The 23139-nt window shown below is 27.0% G+C and overlaps 1 protein-coding gene across 1 annotated transcript; it reads right to left on the bottom strand.

The window, feature by feature from the left end:
• Positions 1–1766: 1766 nt before the first annotated feature.
• LOC112693422 (putative uncharacterized protein DDB_G0282133) lies at positions 1767–19773 on the bottom strand. Its single transcript, XM_025568481.1, has 9 exons — positions 19008–19773; positions 11149–11344; positions 10228–10345; positions 9998–10086; positions 9707–9777; positions 9542–9644; positions 7999–8329; positions 7228–7347; positions 1767–7018 (listed from the first exon to the last, which is right to left on the bottom strand). The coding sequence occupies exons 1-9, from the start codon at positions 19126–19128 to the stop codon at positions 1994–1996; spliced, it is 6174 nt and encodes a 2057-aa protein (XP_025424266.1). The 5' UTR covers positions 19129–19773; the 3' UTR covers positions 1767–1993.
• Positions 19774–23139: the final 3366 nt, after the last annotated feature.

Here is a 23139-nt window from a genome sequence, read left to right as displayed (position 1 = left end):
CCATTCTTGACATTTTTTTTAAAAAGTAGGTCTATCAAATAAGAAAATTCTAATGCAATTCAATACTATATAAAGCCAACAAATCAACTTTTAAATTTACCAAAATATTAAATAGATACCTAAATATTCTATTAAAATTAACGACACTTATTGATGACCCTTCTTTTTCTTATCCACTTTGAAAATATACTTGAATATTGTTATAATTAAAAATATTTTTAATTAAATATTATACATTTGATAACATAAAGATAAAATATAGTGCTTTGAAGGTTCCAATCAATTTATAAAAATAACTGGGATTCAAAAAAAGAAGTTACCACTTATTTAATTTAACATGAGTATTTAGAAATAAAACATAATTATAAAACACAATTTACATTTAAAAAACATGTCAAAAATTACTCAATTATTGTTTTCTACTATATATCTTTCGAACATTTAAAATTTAACACAATGAAATAAAATATTAATTAAATAACACTAAAAAAAATAATCAAACAGTAATAACATATTAAAATATTCATTTTGATTTTATCAGTTTATATATATAAACACAATAAGGTGGTAAATTATCATGATATTTTATCGCACAGCGATCTCAGAACTAAGATAATAACTTTGAGTATGATAAAAAAATATTAATTCTACCATAAAATTTGTACAAATGGAATGACACATAAATTGATTTTTTCAATATAAGATCATTGATACTATTTGTCTATAAACTAGTAATTTAACATAATATTATGTTATAGTCCAGTTATAAGACCAATTAAAGCTATAACCAAACTCAAGATAAAGAACAAGTAAAGTAATAATTTAGTATCTCATTCAATTGCTAAAATTTAAATAATTTAATTATAGTGAAAGAAGAGTCAACAATAAATAAATATTGTATATACATAAATTCTGGCCAAGTGAAATCATTAAACGCCAATTGTCAAATTAAAAAAAAAAATAAAAATATCAAGATAAATAAAAATGAGTATTAAGGAATCATAAAATCTAAATTTGACAACTTTAAATACTATATAGTAAAAACAAAATCCTTACCTAGATTATTTCAAATGATTTGATTGATGCAATGTGGTCAAATTAGTCTTACATTACAGTATAAAAAAAAAAAAAAACAATGATTTGTATACTAATTACGTATATTTCAGAAAAATTGAAATAAAACATAATTACTTATTAAATTTTAAATATCTCTGAAACTTTTAAGGTACCAAATTATTTTTAACCATATTTTTAGTTTACACAAGTTTATCTTGAAGTCTTGAAGTGTAAGGTTTCAAGTTACATCAGAGACTTAAATCTTAATTAATACTTAACAGACTGGTAATATAATAACTTTAACAATTAATTCTAAATTTAGTACTTACTCAAAACTATTAACACTTCATATATATAAAAAAAAGTAAATAAAATATTAGTTTATATTTGGACTAATTTCTTTTCGACAAATTAAAAATTTTCTTCCTTTTGTTAAGTTGAACAGAATAGATCAACTTTAACAGCCAATATCCACTACGTCACTTTTCTTTCTCAATGTAACTGAACTTTTTGTAATTGGTATTGATGATGATAATTATTAGAAAAAATTAGTGATTTAATACTGTGATAAATTCTTTGGCAAATCAAAATAATAAATGTGAAAAAACAATTTACTTTTAGATATTTAAAATTAGAACTGAGTGAAAAAAAATAATTTTATTTAAATTTGAATACATATCATATTTATTAAATTGTAAGCGAAAATTATGTTTTAAAATATGAAGTTCATAAACATGAAGAAATATTTTAAAAAGAAAGAAAATGAGCAATCTTAAATTATCACAGTTTGTTAAAAAGTAAATAAAAATCACAGTAGTTATAAAATAATTTTTAAATATTCGGTCAAAAGTTTTACTGCTGATGAAAATTGTTAAGCTCGGAATGTTTAGCTTAAAATGTATATGGAAAAAATATTATTTTTAATTAATAAATATCATCAACGTTTTCCTTTTTTTTTCTTATCTTTCTTTTTATCATGTTTCTTTTTCTTTTTTCTTCGACTATTGTGAATAATATCTGTTTCTTGATCTTCCAGTTCAGTAATATAATTCAATTTTAGAGTATTTTTAGTGGGGTCAGTTACAGAAATATTATTAATAATTTTATCAGATGGAGAAATATTTTTAAGAGAAGTGTCAATTGTGGAAATATTAGTTGCAGTATCAACTGTGGAAATAATTTTAGCCTTTACATCAGTTGTGAAAATATTAGAATTAGTAACAGTTGTAACATTAGTAATATCAGTATTAGCAACTGTGATAGTGTTGGTAGTATTAGTAGTCGTAATTGAAGTAGTACTGTTGTACCTATGGCGGTTTGAGATCAACATTAAGTTATGAGCAGCATTTACTGCTTCTAAACTATCATCTAACAAAGAATGCTCAGGTACAGCAGTAGCAACCGTTTCGACTAAGGACGGTATACTACAATCTGATGATGGTGAATTGGGCACCGAATTGATTGAAACACTTGGAGAACAAAATGGCACGGAATTATCTGATGGCATATTTACAGGAGAACTGTAATATGAATTTGTTGAAGAATTTGGAAATTGAGCATTAGGAACTTGAAGATATGCATGAGAAAATTCTGTATACACTTGTCCATCAGAATAATAACGAGGCATATGACTTGTATTTTTGGATCTATCATTTAAAGAGCAAGAGTCTAAAGAAATGACATGTGATGTGGGAAAATTATTTAAAATGGGTTGATGAGAATTGGGTAAATTTCCAACTGATGATTGGCGTGATGTACTAGGTGAATTGTCTACAGCAGATTGATGTGATGTGTTTGGTATACTTTCATGAATATATTTTAATGATTGGTTAGTAATATTTGAACTAACTGATGAATATGAAGAACTAGGGGAATTTTTTACAAAATATCTATTTATTTCATTTGGCAAATGTTCTTCATCAAATTTATGTGATAATACATTCTGGTTTGTTGGTTGATATGGAGCATTAGACAATTCTTCCAAAACATATTTTGGTATAACTTTAGAAGGTAATTGTAAATATTGATAAGAATGAAGACATATATCTTTATTAAAACGTTTATGTCCAATCTCAAGTTTTTCTATACATTCTGAGCTTAAAGATTTATCATTGCCATTAACATCTGAATAACTTTCACATGCATTTTGTAAGTTTTGTAAATTTGTTTTGGCATCTTTATTTAATGTAAAAATTATTGTGAAAGCTTGCGTAAAACGATTTATATGTCTTTCCATATCCTCCACCATTTGAGAAATAGATTGTTTTTCAACAGCTTCTGAAGTAAAACGATGTGCTAAATTTTTTTTCCAACTTAATCTTATTTGTGGATTAGTTGGTTGCTCATTTTCATTATTGTCTTCTTCAATATTAGGTTTTTTGCCTTCAACATATGTATACAACATATCTTGATTTTGGTTTAACTTAGAATCAAAATCACCACAAATTTCACACAAGCACCGTTTAGCCAACTGTACCAATTCAGGTATACTAGGCCATGTTCTTGGATTTGAAGTTAACAGTTGCTTATACTTGTACTGAATATTGAAACGAAAATCATCAAATGGTACAGTGAATTCATGTCTAAGCATTTCAGCATTAGAAGGTAAAACACGGAAATGGTGACTGTTGGTACATTTTGGGTACATGCATAAAAATAACTTACCACTGTTAAATAAATGATGTGCAGCTTCAAAAACCTCAATGCCTAATGTAGTGCTAGTTTCTTTACTTTGACTTGACATTAGAGCACTTCTGTGTATCGTTTCTTGATGATCTGTTGGTTCTTTATGAGTATTACATTCCAAACTATTAATTACTCGTTGTTGAATTTGATTCTTTTCATCAATAGATTCGGATCCAGATTGAATAGTAGGTGAAAGATCAGAAGCAATTAAATTAGATATGTCCTGGAACTGTTGATTAGATTGAAATGATGTATTATCATTCTTTCTTTCATTAAATGAAAAACCAGAATTTTGAGATTTAAGTTCATTAGGTGATACATTTTGCAATCGAGTTTGATTTAATTCTTCATCTGAATATTTATACATAACATTTGAATTGTTTTTATAATCAAAACTCTGAGTAGTTTCTTGAATTTTTCCATTTGAAGAAGTTATTTGACTTTTATTTTTATTCAGAGGCCATTTATAATGTACTTTACAATTTTTACCAGATTGTAACATTAAATGTGTCATATTAATTATAGTTGGTTCTTCTTTTTTATTTGGATCTTCTAGTAAACTGGGACCTAATATCTGGTCAAAATTTGCATAAGTTAATCCATTATGTGGTGATAAACAATCTGGATTTTTATGTTGAAGTTGAAGAGGATTTTCATATCTAACAGATGGATTACTTTCTGATCTAGGAAACTTATATATAAGTCCATTATTTACGATTTGTGAGTTTTGATTAAGAACACTATCATAACTATTAAGCAATGTTTGTTTTATACTAGGATCATTATCAGATGGTTGCATCACTGAATGGATATATTTATCATTTGAACAAATATTCACACAATCTCTTGTACTTAATCTATTTTTAAAATGATTTTGTTTGGATTCTTCTACATTACCACGATTTGACATGTCAATATCAGATGAAACACAAAAATCAGCTAATGGATTGAAATACACTTGTGAAGGGCTTTTATTTCCTAAAAACACTTTTTGAACATGCGCTTCATTTAAATTAATTGATAATCCTGACTGTACATTTAAATTAACTGGATTTGAGATTAATTTAGTTGGATCTGAATATACTTTTAAAGTTTGTTTTGGACGAAGGTTTGGCATATCAGGTGAATTTTTTACAGTACACCTACTCTTAGATTTATCAAAACTGTTGAGTGTATTCATTGATTTTAAATCTCCTGACATTAGATTAGATATTGGCAAATTATTTAAACATGAATTAGTTTCTTTGGATTCAGTACTGTTGATTCGCAAATCTATGGAGTCCACATCACTAAATCCATCAGAAACAACTTCAATTTCATTCAAATTATCTTTATTAATTGGGGATACTCTTTCAATAGTACTCATATCATTTGACATTGTTTTACTTAATGCAAAGTTATAAGTTGGTTGTGATTCTAAAACCGTTTTTTTCTTTAAACCATTAAAACTTAAGTTTATTGTATTTCCATGATATATACTATTAGTTGAATCATTTAATTTGTGTATCATACTATTGTTTGAAGATACAGTTACAGGAATAGATTTTACAGATACTGGCAAAGGTAATCGGTTCACATCATAAGTTGATCCATATGGTGAATTTATAACGGAATTTTCATTAGGAGATAAAGCAGCTGCATAAGAATCATCAGGGCATGTTCTTGATTCAACTTGACTATATGGTCCAGTCCTCGAAATAAGAGGTGTTTCTAATGGCATATGATTTAAAGGTATATGCTCAACTTCACTGTTTATATTAGCAACACGACTAGTATTTATACTATTTGAATTACCCAAGCTACTTAATTGTACTGAAGATTGAGAATGATCACCATCAACATCATTATGATCATTCTGTGAATGACCTAATGCTATATCAGGAACCCATGAACTTTTATTCATAGGAATATCAGTAGAATTAATAGAAACTGGAGATAATACATTCACTACTTCTAAGTCTCGTGTACTTGAATTTACAGCATTTTCTACATAAGGATGTTCAATGTGAGTAAGTTTCTGATCCATTGATACTGCATAAATTTTAGTGCTTTCATTTTCATTAATAGATCGTCTAGAAGAAACTAAATTTGAAATTATTTCTTCTGAGTTTCTTAAAGATAGTATATGTTCAGTCTTTGGGCTACTATTACCTTCAGTATCAGAGCTTGTAGCTTCAATTTCAATTTGTTCAGAACTAGTTATTAGTGGTTTAGATTCTGGAGAATCAGCACTGCAAGGAGATAATTTTAAAGGCCATTGCATTTCACTTGAAAGAGAAGTAATACTATCTTGATGACTATTTGATTCAGTAACTTTTGAATTACAATATCTTTGGTTTTTATTTTTGCTTCCATCAGAAAAATTACTCTGTGATGGTTTTAATTTTGATACAGAAACTACAGATAATCCAGTATGTGAAGCTTTTGTCACCCATTTATTTTCTTTGATTGTAGATTCGTTCTTTAGACGAGCAACTTTAATGTCTTGAGAGTCCGTTAGAGGTTCACGTGATGAAATGCCATTATCTAAAGTATTGCAGGTAATATTTTCATTATTAGAATTTTGGCAATCAAAATCAATACTTTGATTTCGATTGCCATTTGTTACATTTTTTTCGTGTCTAGACTTAGTTCTGCATAGACGTTTACTCGTTTCATTTTCACTTGAAGTAGTGGGTTTGTTTCTTTTTGATCCTTTACTTGATATGTAGGAACATCCTGCATTATAGGTGTGAGAACTAGTACTATCAGCACTGCATTCCATTCTATTCATATTACTAGATGATGATGAATCAACTTTATGTAGATCATCATTTATATGTTTTATACTATCTATTTTCCAGTACATTTTATTATTAACAAAACTTTCATCTTCTCGCGTTTGATGCATCATTTTAGATTCATTATTATTATGAACATTTTTTAACACTTCAATAATTGGCTCATTTTCATTTTGCTTGTTTTCTTCAAATATTTTAGTCTTATAATTCAAATTATTAGCTTTTTCAGTAGATTTTTTACTATAATCAGATATATTTTCGTTGTTCTGAACTATTTTATTATCTGAGCTTTCTCCAACTTTATTATTTACTATGTGGTTATCGTTACTGCTAGTTTTTGCAATTTCGGCATTTGGAATATTAATTAAATTATCTTTGCTTTTATTTTCAGGTTTAACTTTACCAACACCAAAATTATACTTGATTTGTCTCAGTAAACTATTACAGGAGCGTGTAGTTGGTATAAGGGGTTTTAGAGTTTTATCAAAATTGTCAGCCTGTAAAAAAAAAAATTAGTCAAAAAAATGTTAACATTTTTATCTATTTTTTTGAACTTATTGTTAAATTAATTATTTTTCTAACTTTAAAAAACAGGTAAATTAATTATTCAGCGCTATCAGAAGTTTTAAATATATTTTGATATAATTCCAATTATATTTTGTTACTATTACTTCGGCCACATAACCCATATCATTATATTTCTTACCCATCTCTTTATTACTTCTTTGCCACTTTCTAAAAATATATCTGGTCTTAAAATTGCACATTGTTCTTCAACTATTTTCATAACTGATGGAATATCTTTTTTTGAAGTATCCAATATATCCTATACATATAAATTATTTATATATTAATTTCAATTAATATTTGAGACGAAAAATGTTTAGAAAAATATTTTCAATATTAATTACAATGTTATTTTAAAACTAAAAAAACATATAGTTAAAGATTATAATGAAAATACTAAATAATCTCTTGTAATTTTACATTAGATAGAAAAATTTGTTTAAATTTAATAAAATTATCAAAATTATTTGATAGGAGAAAAATAAATATATCTTAGAGCAAAATCTAAGTAGTAAAAGTTGTAATTGAAATTTTGTAAATTATAAAAAGTTGTTTTTAATAAAATTTGAATGTCAACTATTAAAATAATAATAATTTAAGTTATTATTATTTGCAGAAACAAAATAGACTTAATTTAAATGCTTCAAAGTGTTTCATTTATCAATAGAATAGAAAATAATTTTTACATCTTCGGTCTAACTAGCGGTCTCATTTAATTTTATTATCAACATAATTATTACATAGTGTTACATAACTGTTAAATAGTTGTTTATAACATTTATGAAACTTTAATATTAATAATACCTATTGAAAGTTTTAAATGATAAACTGATTATAATGATTAATCCATTATTTTTTATTCCAACAAGAAAAATATGATTTCTTAAAATAGTAATTGTACAAAATTTACCTTATAGCAATCTTTGAGGGATAAATTTGCACCATATAAAACTAAAGTAACTTTATTTAAATCTTTTTCTATTGTTTCTGGTGTTCCATTTGGTGTCATTGTAAGCTTTGGCCAATTAGGCCAATTATATTTTCCTTGTTGGCTCATAAAATCTTTAGGAGGCTTCAATTCTCTCAATGATATTTTCATTTCATCCATCTCTTTTCTCTTATCAAACCCAGTTAAAGATGAAGAATGAATAGTTTTTTTCCATAATTTAAAACCCAAAATGTATCGCAAATAAGTTAAAAATGTCATCTTTTGAGGTCTTGGTTTTTCAGCAAGTATTTTTCTGAAAAAAAAAAATTAATTATTAAATTATAAAATAAACATATTTATGGGTACAGTCATAAAATAGCAATTTATAAAATCAATATATATATACCAGGGTTGGTAATATACCTGTATAAAACGTTTTATATTTGTGATAGTTACGTTACATATAATATGGTTTGTTATTGGCTCTTAAAAATTTAAAATAATTCCTATTTTAGGTATTAAGTAAGGTTTTTAATTGTTAAACATAGTAAAAATATATTTTTCTATTATTTTATATTATATATCTACTTTAATTTTCATTTATAATCTATTAATATAAAATATTAAGAGTTACAAATACAATGAATTTACTATAAATACGCCCGCGATAAAATAATGATAATTATTAATAATAGATTAATAGCACTACAATTTTTTTATTTATAATTTATATTCCCTTGTTTTATAATGTTTAAATTTAAAATGTTTAAATTATAAATACATTTTGTTTACAAGGGATTTTATTTTTATACAGCATAAAACATATGTATAATATGTGTTTTATACTATACTGTATTATACGTTTCAACCCTGATGTATACGAACTTTATCATTAATAATAGCACAATTAAAACTAAATATCAAAGAATTGTACATTCAAAGAGTACAAAAGACTGAAGAAAAGAAAATAATTTTATAATGATATATCCTATATTCTTAAAAAAATTTTCAGTTAATAAACATAAAAGTAATACAAATCATGTAAGATACAGTAACTTTATAAATTGGAAACTAACAAATAAAGTTTTTTTCACTCTGCTCCTTAATTAGAAAATGAATATAAATATTAAATTTGAGAAAAAAGATTGTCTTCATCTGTGTATGTACATACCTAATTGTATTACATTTCTTTTGATAAAATAAGACATTTGATACTGCTAGACACGAAATGTAAATACTAAATTGTTCATATACCTAACTATACAAATTCAATTACATAAAAAAATTTTGATAAATAATTTTTTTTAAACATCTAATATTTGTTATACTTAGTAAAACTAAGAGTTGTTTTAGAATTATTTTAAAGTACAAAACTAATTGGATACAATTGGTTTAAATTGTTTAGATAGGTTAGATAGGTAAAGGCTTATATTATTCCAATATGAAAAGTATATATGCTTGGTAAATGCTTATTTAATTTATTCTACTCCCCCTAGTATATTACAAATTAAAATTAAATACGTACTTTAACACTGGAAGCATTATTGATCCTATAGAAATATTAATAGAACCATAAAAGATATAGTACATTTGAAATATTGAATCCAACATGTAATCACTGTTATCATCTAAAAACAAAAATATAATTAAAATACAAATAAATAAAATTAGTAGAACTCTAATATATTACCTAAACAAAGAGAGAATATTGCATTGATTTTACTGGAAGTTTTTTTGTCCCATGATTTATCTTTGTAACGCCTAAAAAGTAAATTATAAAACTTATGTAAATAACTAAATGATAGTTAATATTAATATACATTTTGATCAATAATGAGTACCAATATACTGTTTTAATTATAAAAGCTTATCTGGTTTTTATTTAATATATAGATGTAAAATAGTAATTTTAAAAGCTAAATATAATAAATACTTCAAACTTAATTATTGTAAATTAATTTATATCTACAATGTAACTTACTGTGATGCCATTAAATTCAAATCTGTATAATATGCTATTAATGAACAAAGTTTATCATAATATATAACATCCAAAGTATCTGATGGTTGCTGGAATAAAAATTAGTAAAAAAAATAAATATATTTATACATAATTTTATGAAGATAAAGTTATATTGGTTGAATGTTTTTGCTATTTCAAATATAATAATTTAGATAAGTTATATAATATAAAAACTAGTGCATATTTACTTCTTTTATACATTTACGATATGAATGAAAAAACATTATAGTTTGTTCTGCATAAGTTTTCAAAAGATCTGATTTATTAGTTTTATTTCTGCAATCTATTATTTCTGGAACTATATTCCTATAAACAATATAAATTGGTTAAAAACATTTTATATTTTTTATACATATATAATAAGTAAAAAATTATTTAATTCAACATATTCAATAGTTTTACAAGTTAAATAATGCTTCAAGATTAATGAAATTATATTAATATAATGAAAAATGCACAAAATATAAAAATTACATTGAAATAGGTAAATTTATAGCTTTCTAACCATAATTTTAATAATTTTTGGACTTAAAATTTTATTAAATTAATATTCTGAATATAAATAAAATGATGAATCTTCAAAAGAATAATACAATAATTGTAATATTATAATTATATAATTATAATTATTATTATAATTTATTATTTGTAACATTAGAAGACCTAAAGTTATAAAAACTATATTAGTCACATAATCTTATTAAGTGTGATAGTTGTTGGCTTTTGATCTTTGAAAATAAGTTATAAAACTATTGTTGAACCAGAATCTACCCATTACAGTGGGTCAAAAAGTAAAAATAAAATAAATAGACATTAAGATTATTTTACCTTAAAAATGATACTTCATGACATCGATTTTTTTTAATGACTATAAGTACTTATGTAAAATATAGTGAACAAGATGAGAGAAAAAGACCAAAAAAGAGATGGTAGGATACAAATGAGAATGATATGAGGGCTGTTGGTGTGTATTTAGAGGACGTAGAAAATCAAGACCTTTAGAAGTTTAGGACAAGGGAGGCCAACCCCAAATAGTTGAGAGAAAAGCAAAGGAGAAGAAGTACTTATATATAAAATAAAAAAATTAAAAAATAGTCTACTATACTTACACATAATAAAAATTTAGAAGGCCATAGAAAAGTATCCTACTATTATGGCCTGACAACCTGCGACATTCCACCCGAAAACCAGCTATCCATCTGATAAATGATATTTCCACTAATGTTTCTTGACAATCCACATACTTAGGAAATCTGTCCTTACAGATTATCTTATCTTTAGTACCTTCATCGGTATCTGAATCAACTACAATAATACAATAGTCAATATTAAATTAGTTATTATTATTAAATAGATAAAAAAATATTATTAATTATAAATATAACTAAATGGTATTAACGAATAAGGTAAGATAATTATTCCGTAATAATACAATACTAAAAAATCACATTTATATATTTATAATATATTAATTTATAGGTTAACCCAAAGTAAGTAATATTAACAATGTTTTTTATGGAACAGAAGTTTTTGTGTACTAGAAAGTATTATATTAATACTATATTAATAAAACATTTTCATAGAATACATTGTCTAGTGTCTTACAAAATTACACATAAATATTTTAAACATTACCTAATTCTATGATATATTATTTACTAAAAAATAATACATTTTAATAATTAATGACTTTTTCAATTTTTAATTTTTCAGCGGCTCAATACTTAAATATTTTTCAATATAGAAATTTCCATAAATTACTTCATTAATTATCTTAAAACATAATATTTATTAAAACATTATTTTTATAAATATTATACCTGTAATATATTGGACAACAGTTCTTCAACAAAACTGTAAAATGTCAATAATTTAGGTAGTAATTACATACTTCTATAATTGACTTTAACACAATATTAAGTAGGAATGTATAGGCAGAGCACATTCCTACATACTTTTATAATTAAGAGCTAGAGAAAAAAATATATGTATCAAATCCAAGATCAAGCCATGTTCCAGAGTAGGGCGTTATTCAAATGAAATGTTATTTAGATAAAATTTTATAGGAATAAATTGAAAATTAATTTTCATGTATAGTTGTTCAAACATTTTTCGGTTATTTTGAAAACAGAACTGATAAACTGAACTGGCTAACATAATATGAATATTATTTTAATGAAAATTCTAAACACTCAATATAACCAGCAAGTTATCTTAGTAACATAAAGTAAAAATCAAAAATTAATAGTATATTGTTAAATAACTAACAACCAAGTAACTGTTTAGACATTGACATTCTTGTTAAGGTATTTTGTATCTCTGTTTTTTTTTGTGCCATTTTTAAGCCCCCACACCTTTCAACATTCAGTAAATGAGCACCAGTTTGAAGATCGACAAAATTATAAGTATGGTTAATGGTTAAATGATTAAAACCAGCATTATGTAGTTCATTTGTTTTATAGCCAAGCCAACAATCAGAATAAATAATTGTAGATTGATTTATATTGTCTTTTATTACTCGTGTTACTTATCTAAAAGAAATTCTTACACCAATACTAATAAAAATCACCACTCAATACCGTGTGTTCAATTTTAAAGGTAACTGGAAATATTTCGAACGCATGACCTTGAATTTGATTCAGGTTTTTTTTACAGGATACAGGACACATAAATACATATGTTTTTGATAAATTCTAATTTTTAACTTTTTTTTCATCTGCACATGCGCAGTAAAATAAAAAGTTCTTAAATTGGAACCAGCATTTTGACACTGGATTTGGTTTGCTCTATTTTTTTTGATCTTTACAGTTTTTTGATGTGTTCAACATTGACATTTTTAAGACAGTCAAAAGTTTTAAATTAGGTAATTCGTATTTATCGCATATTCAACGCATTTTCCAACAAAATGAGGCTCCCGCCCGTAATGCAATTATTGCTCGAGAATACTTTAACCAAACTTTTGCCAATAAATGGATGAGTACATATGGTCCAGTACAATGGCTCGCTAGATCACCTGATATAACACCATTGGATTATTTTTTATGGAGACATTTAAAAACAGTAGTTTATAAAAACCCATCTATTAATCTTGATGATTTGAAAAATAAAATAATCATTGCATGTAATGAACTCACCGAAGATCAAATAATAGCAGCTACACAAAAAGAACTACTTAGACGAATGAAATGCATGCGTTGAAAATAATGACAATAATTTTAAACAGTTTATGGAATAATAAATTATTATTATAATCTTATGATATTTTTTTATAAATTCAATGTTATTATAATATCTGTAAATGCTTATTAACAGGTTAACTGCCACAGCAATTTTTAATGTTAATAAAATATCGTTAAGTGTACCAGTAATGGTACACAGCTGAACATTACGTTTGTGCTACGTGTACTATTTAAGGTACACTGGAATCATTGACAAATACTATTCAAATACTTAAAGCATAAATTAAAAATCTTATTTTGTTATTGTTTTAGCTTAGCGAAATTGACAAACATTGTGACAAATGTTATGCGTTACTTGGAAATACTACAGTGTACCATATCTGGTGCATGTGGCAGTTAACCTGTTAAGATACGTAGAGCGTTGAAATATGCGATAAATACGAATTACCTAATTTAAAACTTTCGACCATCTTAAAAATGTCAATTTTGAACACATCAAAAAACTGTAAAGATCAAAGTTGCTCAAAAAAAATTGGGCAAACCAAATCCAGTGTCAAAATACTGGTTCCAATTTAAGAACTTTTTATTTTATCTGCACATGCGCAAATAAAAAAAAAAAAGTTAAAAATTAGAATTTATCAATAACATATGCATTTTTATGTCCTATACTCTATAAAAAAAACCCCAATTAAATGCAAGGTCATGCATTCGAAATATTTCCTGTTACCTTTAAAATTGAACACACGGTACATATATTAAAAAAAATGTTAATAACCTAATTGTTTATTTATTACCAAATAGATATTTGATTAGGTAGTTGCGATAACCGATAAGTACCATATAACACTATATATAAGTATATAACTCTGTATATAATCAACAAATATAGTCCAAATATAAAAATATTTGGAAAATATAATTTTGAACGAGTTATACAACTTATATCTTATTCCTCGGTAATGTAAATGTTTTTACAATATTTAAGAACCCAGAGATGTAATTAAGCAAAGTAAATTTCTTCCGAGTATTGATTTTTATTAGTATTTGAAAATTATTGTAATAAATGTATTTAAAAATTTATATTTACATGAACATTTTTACATAACTACTAATAGATGAATATATAAAAATTTAAAATAAAACTTATCAATTAATTTCATAAATAATAAAGATATCACTAAGTATCCCCAGAAGACTCAAGTTAAGACACCCCATATGGAACCTTGAATTTCCGGCAGGAGATCTATCAGAATTATGGGAATCATGGTGGAGAGACTTAGGGGTACAAAGTATCGCCCAAATTGAAAATCCAGAGGCAAGAGTCCCTGATTTTGATTTTCCAAGAATGATATGGGCAAATTTAAACTGGATAAAAACTAAGGAAGATGTAAATGTCTACTATACAATTGGGGGATGAAAAAATATCCTCTATTTTGCTCATGTGGAGCTAATCAAATAATCCAATATACGAGTATATAGTTGAAAAGTGTCCAAACACAATATACAAAAATGGAGTGGGGAAACTATATAACACTGAGACGAAAACAATCAAATGGATAATGAGTAATAGATATGCTATTAAAATGAACATGTTATTGTTATATTTAAATTTCAAATCTTAAATGTTTAAATGCTTACATATTTATTTAGTATTCATTCATTGTTATTGTTATTATTTAATGCTTACTCATTACTTTTATTGTCATTAATATTGTCATAATACCTTATATTAATTCAAATTTGCCATCTGTTCATACGCAAAATAAATAATGAATTATTGATGTTACTCTTTATCATATCTTAAAGTAATAATCTTTTATAAATATCTAATTGTTTTGTTTTTGTTTAATTAAATTAAATTTACTAGTTATCTAAATGTAAAATTAAAAGTCAATATAATATAATTGTTTTTAGAAGTAATGACAAAATTATACATTCTATTTAATATAAAAAATAAAAATAAATTTTATTTTAAATTATTCTTAGATACAATTCAAATATTTTATAGAAAAAGAGCAAAGTAAGGAAAAATATAACACAATAATTGTTTTTGTTTACTTATAATTTAATATTATAACCTATGTTTAACATAAAGCTACATAAATATTAATACAATATTAAGATTATCTTTACAAGAGTAACATCTTTCATTTTTCAATTAATACCAGGATTGGTAATATACATGTATAAAACGTTTTATACGTGTAATATATGTATACCTATAAAACATATAATTCTGTTTGTTTTTGAAATTCACTCTTCAAAATTAAACATAATTCCTATTTCAGATATTAAGTAAGGTTTTTAAATTTTATACATTGTAAAAATATATTTTACTACTATTTAATATAATATGTCTATTTTAGTTTTTCGTTTATAATCTATTAGTATAAAATATTAAGGTTACAAATATGCCAAGTACAATGAATTTACTATAAATACATCAGTGATAAAATAATGATAATTATTAACAATAGATTAATAGCACCACAATTGTTTATTTATAATTTATATTTTCTTATTTTATTGTGTTTAAATTATAAATGCTTTTTTGTTTCTAAGGGATTTTATTTTTATACAGTATAAAATGTATATAAATACTAATTTTAAACGTACGTATAATACGAAATACCCAAATAATACTTTTAATAATAGAGAATTTGTAGTTTTGTTAATGAAACTTAAATACTGATATAAGTTAATTTAAATAAAATTAAAATGTCTCAAAAGTTATGACAAAGAATTTTGGTTCCTTTTTATTTTTAGATGGGCTCTAAATTTAGTTTCATAAAAGGAAATTATGTTAGAAGTGATACTAAATGTATAAATGTAATTTATTACTTATTTATTATATTTTTAACTTATTTGATAATTTTAATAATATTTATTGTTAAGAGCAGTGGTTAAAGTGGGGGAACAATGGGGGGACGGAGTCTCCCTTCTTATTTAAGGTAAGATTATGCGTTCTCTTTAATTTAAGTCACCAAAAGTCCAGGTGGACGCTTTAAGGCATTGGTCACTAAAATACAATATTGAATATTCAATACTTATTATAATTTACAATATTACATGAAATTTATTTTTTTGATTAATTTGAACAAGTGGAAAAAAGAAATAATAACTTGTTATAATATATAAAGTACCCGATAAAGTATTTATATTTATTTTTATTTATATATTACAGTAATAATGTATTTCAATTTATTTTTACTGAGCAGGCATATGTATAGAATTATTTTTCTTTGGGGGAAATTTGTTTTTACACCCTATGAAAATACATTTTTTATGAACATACATGTATAACAGAAGAGGCTAAGTCTCATGGGTTTCCTAAAAAAGGTTAGTAAGATTTAGAATTAGATACGGGAATGCTCCTCAATTTTAAATGCATACAGTCCCCCCATAACATTTTTCCCACTTTAACCACTAGTTAAGAACATGTACAGAGTATTTATAATATATGTATTTAAAAATACAAAATTAGTAATCATATATTTAATTAACAGATTTCAGTATTAATTCTGGAAATTAATCATAATCATTGATAGATTTGAATTTGTTTTCGAGAAAATTAAATAAACCATAGTTAATAATATTACATTAATACACATTCTCAAAACATGAAAAATCAATTGTGTGCTACTCTTTAGATCAACAAAATCTTATCTCTAATATTAAGCACACTTCATAGATTTTCTTTAACAATTTTTAATTTGATAATTTATTGTTCCGTTTAAATTAATACAACATTCTTACTTTTAAAAATAGTTGATGGACCTACAACTATACATTTGTTATTAAACTTTTGTTTGAGTAAAATTTATTGTGAACAATCACCTTGATCTTAATACCCAGTTAACTTAGTTTAGTTATGGTTATTTTTTAATACAATACAGCAATCAACTTTATAAATGCAGCAATAAATAAGCCTTTATAATATCATAAACAAATCATTCTATATTAAAAATATACTCTATTTATACTCAATCAAGATAAGACGATCAACCATTTATTATTAATTTTACTTAAAACTTGGTTTTCTTGACAATTTAGTGGTATTACTGAGTTAATATAAGTTAAAAGCTTAAAAGTTAATATAACTCAAAAGCTAATGTGTTTATAATATTGTTTTGATCAAAGTATTCAATAGACACTATACATTTTTAAACCATCCAGAAAGGCTTGGAAATTAATATGTTTTAGGTTATTTAGAAATTAATATTTATAAAATATAAATATAGCATACTTTATTAATGATTATATTTTATAATACTATACAGTATAGTATTTTAATTTATAAAATGTATAAATATTATTCATTTTTATATTTATTTAAATGTACTTTTTAAGGTTAACTATATTAGCACAGTGTCTATAGATACTAATTATAATAATATTTAATTATTTTATTTAAATAAATAAAAAAATATACTTATGGCTTACGCTGTATTATTAATTGAATATAATAAATAATTATATTTAATATAATATAAAATTATTTTAATAATTACCCGGGTAGAGGCTATTAAAACAAAACCTTACCTGGGCCTAGGAAGAACGAACTATTTTTTTGGGACTTCAAGTCCCCCTAAAATTTAGAATTTAGTTGCATCACTGAAAATATTAGTAAGTATTTACATATCTGCTTAATGTAAATACAAACTATAATTGACAAATTAATAGCTACAGCATAATCAAAATGTCATGGTATAATTTTTTAGAAAATGTATTATATGTTTTATAGATACCTAAATGCTTATCAAAAAGATGACTATATTGATAAATTTGTATTATCCAATTGATAAACACCTAAGTACAATTCATTTTAGATTTATAATTAAATACAATGATACAGTACCAAAGTCCATAATATATTTTATACTAGGCACTGTTTCTTAAGGATACAAACAAATTTTTTTGTATTATGTAAATCAAATAATAACCAAACAATCATTCACCATAAGTAGCTTTCAATGAAAACAACTACTCTACTGAGACCATATGAATTAATAATTCTCAGCAAGTAGCACCAACAAATAAAACAACAATCAACTATTAAAGTGAAGCCAATGTCCAATATTATAATTAAATAAAGAAGCAGGTTCTTCAATGAGAATCTAATGCAATACACATTAGTTTAAGACAAAACAGTTTTGAGAAATATTCTACTAGGATTATTCTCAGTAAATACACAACAGATATAAAAATAAGTAGGTAATTTTTTCTAAATATTTAAAACATTGTTTATCATGAGATGTGTTACCAAGGCAGTACCTATAGAAAGAAATTCCGTTTTAACTCCTGAACAGGATTTTAAGGTTTGAACGTCCATTGTTATGTTAAGTTGAGAAATTATAAATTTAATGCAATCAAATAACGATTGTTTAAGTGTGTGATCAGTGGCACTATCAGTAATTCTGAGCTGTGAACATATAACAAACATGTGCAATACATGTAAAAAATAGGTTATATTAAATAAAATTAGAAAAGGGATCTATGGTTTAAAAAAGTCTTGTCAGGGCTCTGTGAATTTCAAGTTTAAAAACTATTGTAATATAATGCAGCATAATGAAATAAGAGTGTACAAAGGAATTTATAAAACTATCTAAGTTTGTGCAGCAAAATCTAGAGCGGTGGGTGGATGTATTCACTGAGAAACCACCTAGACGATTGTTCAGTCTCGCCCGACGCGTGGACTGGGAAACGTTTTGACAAAACACTAACAACAACGGGTCGATGGTGAAATCATGTTTGATCGAACGGAGCGGACAGAACGAGAAAACACTTACCTGAATGAATGTGTTTTCGTTTGGAATTACAGTCCGTCGTCGGTGCAGGTTCTGCTTCTCGAGATCCGCCGACAGCCATGGCGGCGACCGGAGATCCAGATTCAGGCCGGCGAACGGCCATTGTGACTCCAGGGATGCGACGATGCCAATGAATTCACGTAAACGTCAATAACATTGGTCGGAAGTCGTCGCGTAACGGGATGTGGCCCGTCGGTCGATCGTACGCGGCGTATGACTGAACAGCGACTAACTGTGTGCACACACATACACACACGCACACATAAAAACACACTCGTAGAACCTATCGGTCCGCGCGCAGAACAGCCATTGCTGGCGACAAGTCACTCCGGGTCGATGTAATGGCCGACGGATCGCGGCGGCGGTGGCGGCGGAACAGTGGACATTAGGGTCCAATATGCGCGCGGCGATTGTCAATTGCTGTTTCGGCGCACAAAGGCGGTGGCGGCGGTGGCCACGACAATATTACTGCTGCAAATGTTCGCTTTGTAGCCCATTAAAAACATCGAAACGTTCCGTTCAACAGCACGGGCGAACGCAACTTATCACTCACGAGCAATAGGTATCCGACGGGTGCACCACAGTCCAGACGTACACACCAACACACGCTTAACGTTTACATATATATATATATATATATAAATTATGTACACACGGTATGACACTATACATACGTATATGTATATAACGAATACTTGTATGTGTGTGTTTATATAAATTTTTATTTTTCCACAGCGGGTACGAGTACGGTATTGGATTGTTGTCGGGGGGGAGAGAACACACGCACACACGCACACGTACCGATCGTACGTCATGCGCAGTGCAGCCTCTGCGGGAATCAGCTGTTGCCAATGGCAACAGCGAATGGCGTTCCCGCATACCCCCGACGCACGCATACACATGTGCACGTACGGCGAACATTTGTTATTGTATTACAATAAATATAGATTCGTCATTATCGTCGTCGTCGTTATCTGCCCCGGGTACGGTGGGAGGGGGGGGAAAGGAACGGGGTGGTAAATATTTTAATTTTAGGGTGTTCTCGGAAACGTACGTTCGTACCCGGGCGGCGCAACGACACGTCCCTCCGCCCCGACCGTCCGCGCGGCGCCGAACCGATCGTTATCGCCGTCCTCGGAACGATATAATTGACTTCCAGTAGAACTGGCCGTGCGTTTCTCTTTTCTACCACTCGTCCCGTACACCGCCGTAATATTATTTACACGAACGCGTACGGTTGGCGACGGTGACAGATACGGCGCACGGGCGGCAGACGCAAACCACTTAACCCACCGACCGGTGTCCCGCACTCGCACGCGCGCGGACGGACTACGTGAATTCTTATCACCGTCGAGTGCCCGAGAATCCATAATCGATCGAACGCCCGGGTGTCGTTCCGGGCCACAGGCTTCTATACTCTAGAAGTCTATTCTATTCTAACTAATGTAGTATAGAAGTCTGTGTTCCGGGCACGTCACGATCGTTGCTTTCGCGAAAATCGCATTGCAATTATCTACGTTTGAAGCGGTGCGCCCGTGACCTGAAACGGCCGGAACGTAATCGCCACTCGTCGACCGATTAGTAATACGTGTCTCGTATCGTTTTCGCGATACCATTAGCCCACCACCGTATCAGGTCTGCCCGAGTGCACCGTTTTTCCTCGTACCAGTTGGTCGTTAAAAACGAACGACGCACTTGTCTTACTGGCCGGCACGCCCGCGTTGACCGTGTTTACTGTTTCGTCAAACCTACGACGAACGTTGCTTACGCGTCCGCATTGATGTAGAAAAAAAAAATTAACGCTTGCAAAGTGTGCGTACTGGTACGAAACGTAACGCTACGGAAAAAAAAAAAAATAGTGATAGTGACTGTGCGTTACATTTGAAGACAGAACGTCGATCTACTTTTATTCGGTTCCAGAAGAATGCTATAAAATATGAGGACATGGCGTTTCGTACGAAGTCGAGGGAAACTGCGCGCGGTTTCCGTTTTATTGCTACGGCGTTCAAATCTCATGGTGGCCGAATATTGATTTTCTTTTTTTTCCTTCTACGTTTTTTTTTATTACCTTCAGTTGTTCTCATTGGATAAAGTTGTTGACACGACGTTCCCGGGATGAAACCATCATTTTTGCAAAACGTGTAAACGCGCGGTGCTTGTTCGTTTTTTCATTTTATTTTTAAAACTCTCCCCCATTCACTACGATCAATAAATTTCGATTCTAAACCCCGAACTGAAACCAACTTCCTAAACCGCATTTTAATTTCACTATTTCATTAATTATAATTAGGCGGTACTTTACACACGTATGTTAAAAATTATATTTTACCCGGCACGTTATAGCTGTTACACTCGGTGGCGTACATTCAATCTTGCTATGGGGGTCCTCCCCGAGTTTAATAAAAATAATCGTTATCTTTTTTTTTTTTCGTTGCACAGATAAATAACTGAATAGATATTATTTCATACAACTTTTTTACCAATTTACAGTTTACTTTTACATTACAGTAAATTAATAGCTACTGGAATATAAAAGCAGCACAGTTAACAAAACTTTTCAAACACCTATCAATATAATTATTTAATTATTATAATATTTGTATGTATAGTTGTATATTTTAAATTCAAAGCGTAATAATGAAACTACGAATATATTACACGTCATCAATAATAAAACAATTTTTTTTTTTTTTGGCCTTGGCGGGGTTTGAATCCCAGACCTCCCCTTATGTACGCCAATGGTTACACTCAGTTCTTCCAAATACTTTAAATGATAAAATAAAATATTAATATTAATTTCACATCACAAATTTAAACAATAAAATTACAGTAGTTGTTGTTCATGTTCATTTACAAAATGTATTAGTATAAAATATAACACGAACTGTTTTTTTCTGTTTGAATTATGAGCCTAAAGTTTTAACAAAATTTAAATAAAATTAGTATTTAAGTCGTTTAAAAAAAAAAGTACTTTACTTCATTGCAATCAACGGTGGTATTTACACTGTATTTTATTATTTATTTTACGAACAATAGGTCTAGTTAACAATTAACAACACGAAATTTTTTTTTATTAGAATTTTGTACGTGTACATTGTACATTAAAAAACTATTAAATTTAAATTATTGCCTTCTTTGCATTTTTTACATAAAGTTAATGACATACATATGGTGGTACGCGGATTTAAACAAACCACAAAGGAAATATTATTAAATTTTGTAGGTTTTTTTTTTTTTTTGTAATACATATTCATAACAATCACAACTATGACTTATTCATATATCAATCATAATTCTTAGTATAAACTTGGATATCTGATACATATACATAATTTTCCGTCACTTATTAAACATTTTTTTTACATTTTACATTATCATTAAAAAATTGCTAAATAAACAATTTAATTAAATTTACAAAGAATTGTAATAACTGGTTATATTTTATTATTTATAAAATACATTTATAATTTTAATTGATTATATTTTAAGGTCACATTGATCAAAGTAATCAAATAATCTATGACTATTTAAAAAATGATAATTTGTTATCGTTTTTTTAATGAGCATTTTCAAATAAATAATAATATCTATTTAAAACAATTTATAGGAATAATAAAATAACTAATAAGTGATGTAAGAAATGAAAAACAGTACTATAAAATAATGTATTGATAACTATAAGTTGGCTGTTGGTATAATTATACATAATATATTAAAATACATCAAGTTCTCCATTATTATTTCATACATATTAAAATATACTTTATGAATACAGAAGATGTAATATGCGGATACCCAATAATTCAATATGAAGTCACCACTCATCTGTTCTTTTATACTGCCTTAAGGTATCTAAGTATAAGTATAAGTAGTATCGGTTTAGGCTGTGGGTCCAAAGGAAACAAAAATTAATTTATTAATTTTATTAATTTAAAATAATAACATATGTTTACAAAATATTATAATTTAGTTTTTTTTTTTTTTTTTTTAATAAATATCGAATGCAGAATATAAAAATTAGCTATTTATAAAAATAATGAAATTTTATCAATAAAAAGAAAAATTGATGTTTTCGTTCGGTGTTAGGTTTTAATAGGTTTTAATTAAATCGTGA

Source organism: Sipha flava, unplaced genomic scaffold, assembly GCF_003268045.1.
Source record: "Sipha flava isolate LNK unplaced genomic scaffold, YSA_version1 86_pilon_pilon, whole genome shotgun sequence".
NCBI lineage: Eukaryota > Metazoa > Arthropoda > Insecta > Hemiptera > Aphididae > Sipha > Sipha flava.
The sequence above is the reverse complement of the archived record's forward strand: the minus strand, read 5'-3'. Positions and strand labels throughout refer to the sequence as shown.

Bases quoted from the DNA above. Each gene is read 5' to 3' on its own strand.
- LOC112693422 (XM_025568481.1), bottom strand. From the start codon at position 19,128: ATGGCCGTTCGCCGGCCTGAATCTGGATCTCCGGTCGCCGCCATGGCT. The intron at 10,346-11,148 runs GTAAGTATAGTA...TATTGTTTATAG, and splicing joins CTTCTAAATTTTTATTATGT to GAATATAGTTCCAGAAATAA. The intron at 10,087-10,227 runs GTAAATATGCAC...TTTTTATTCCAG, and splicing joins ATCGTAAATGTATAAAAGAA to CAACCATCAGATACTTTGGA.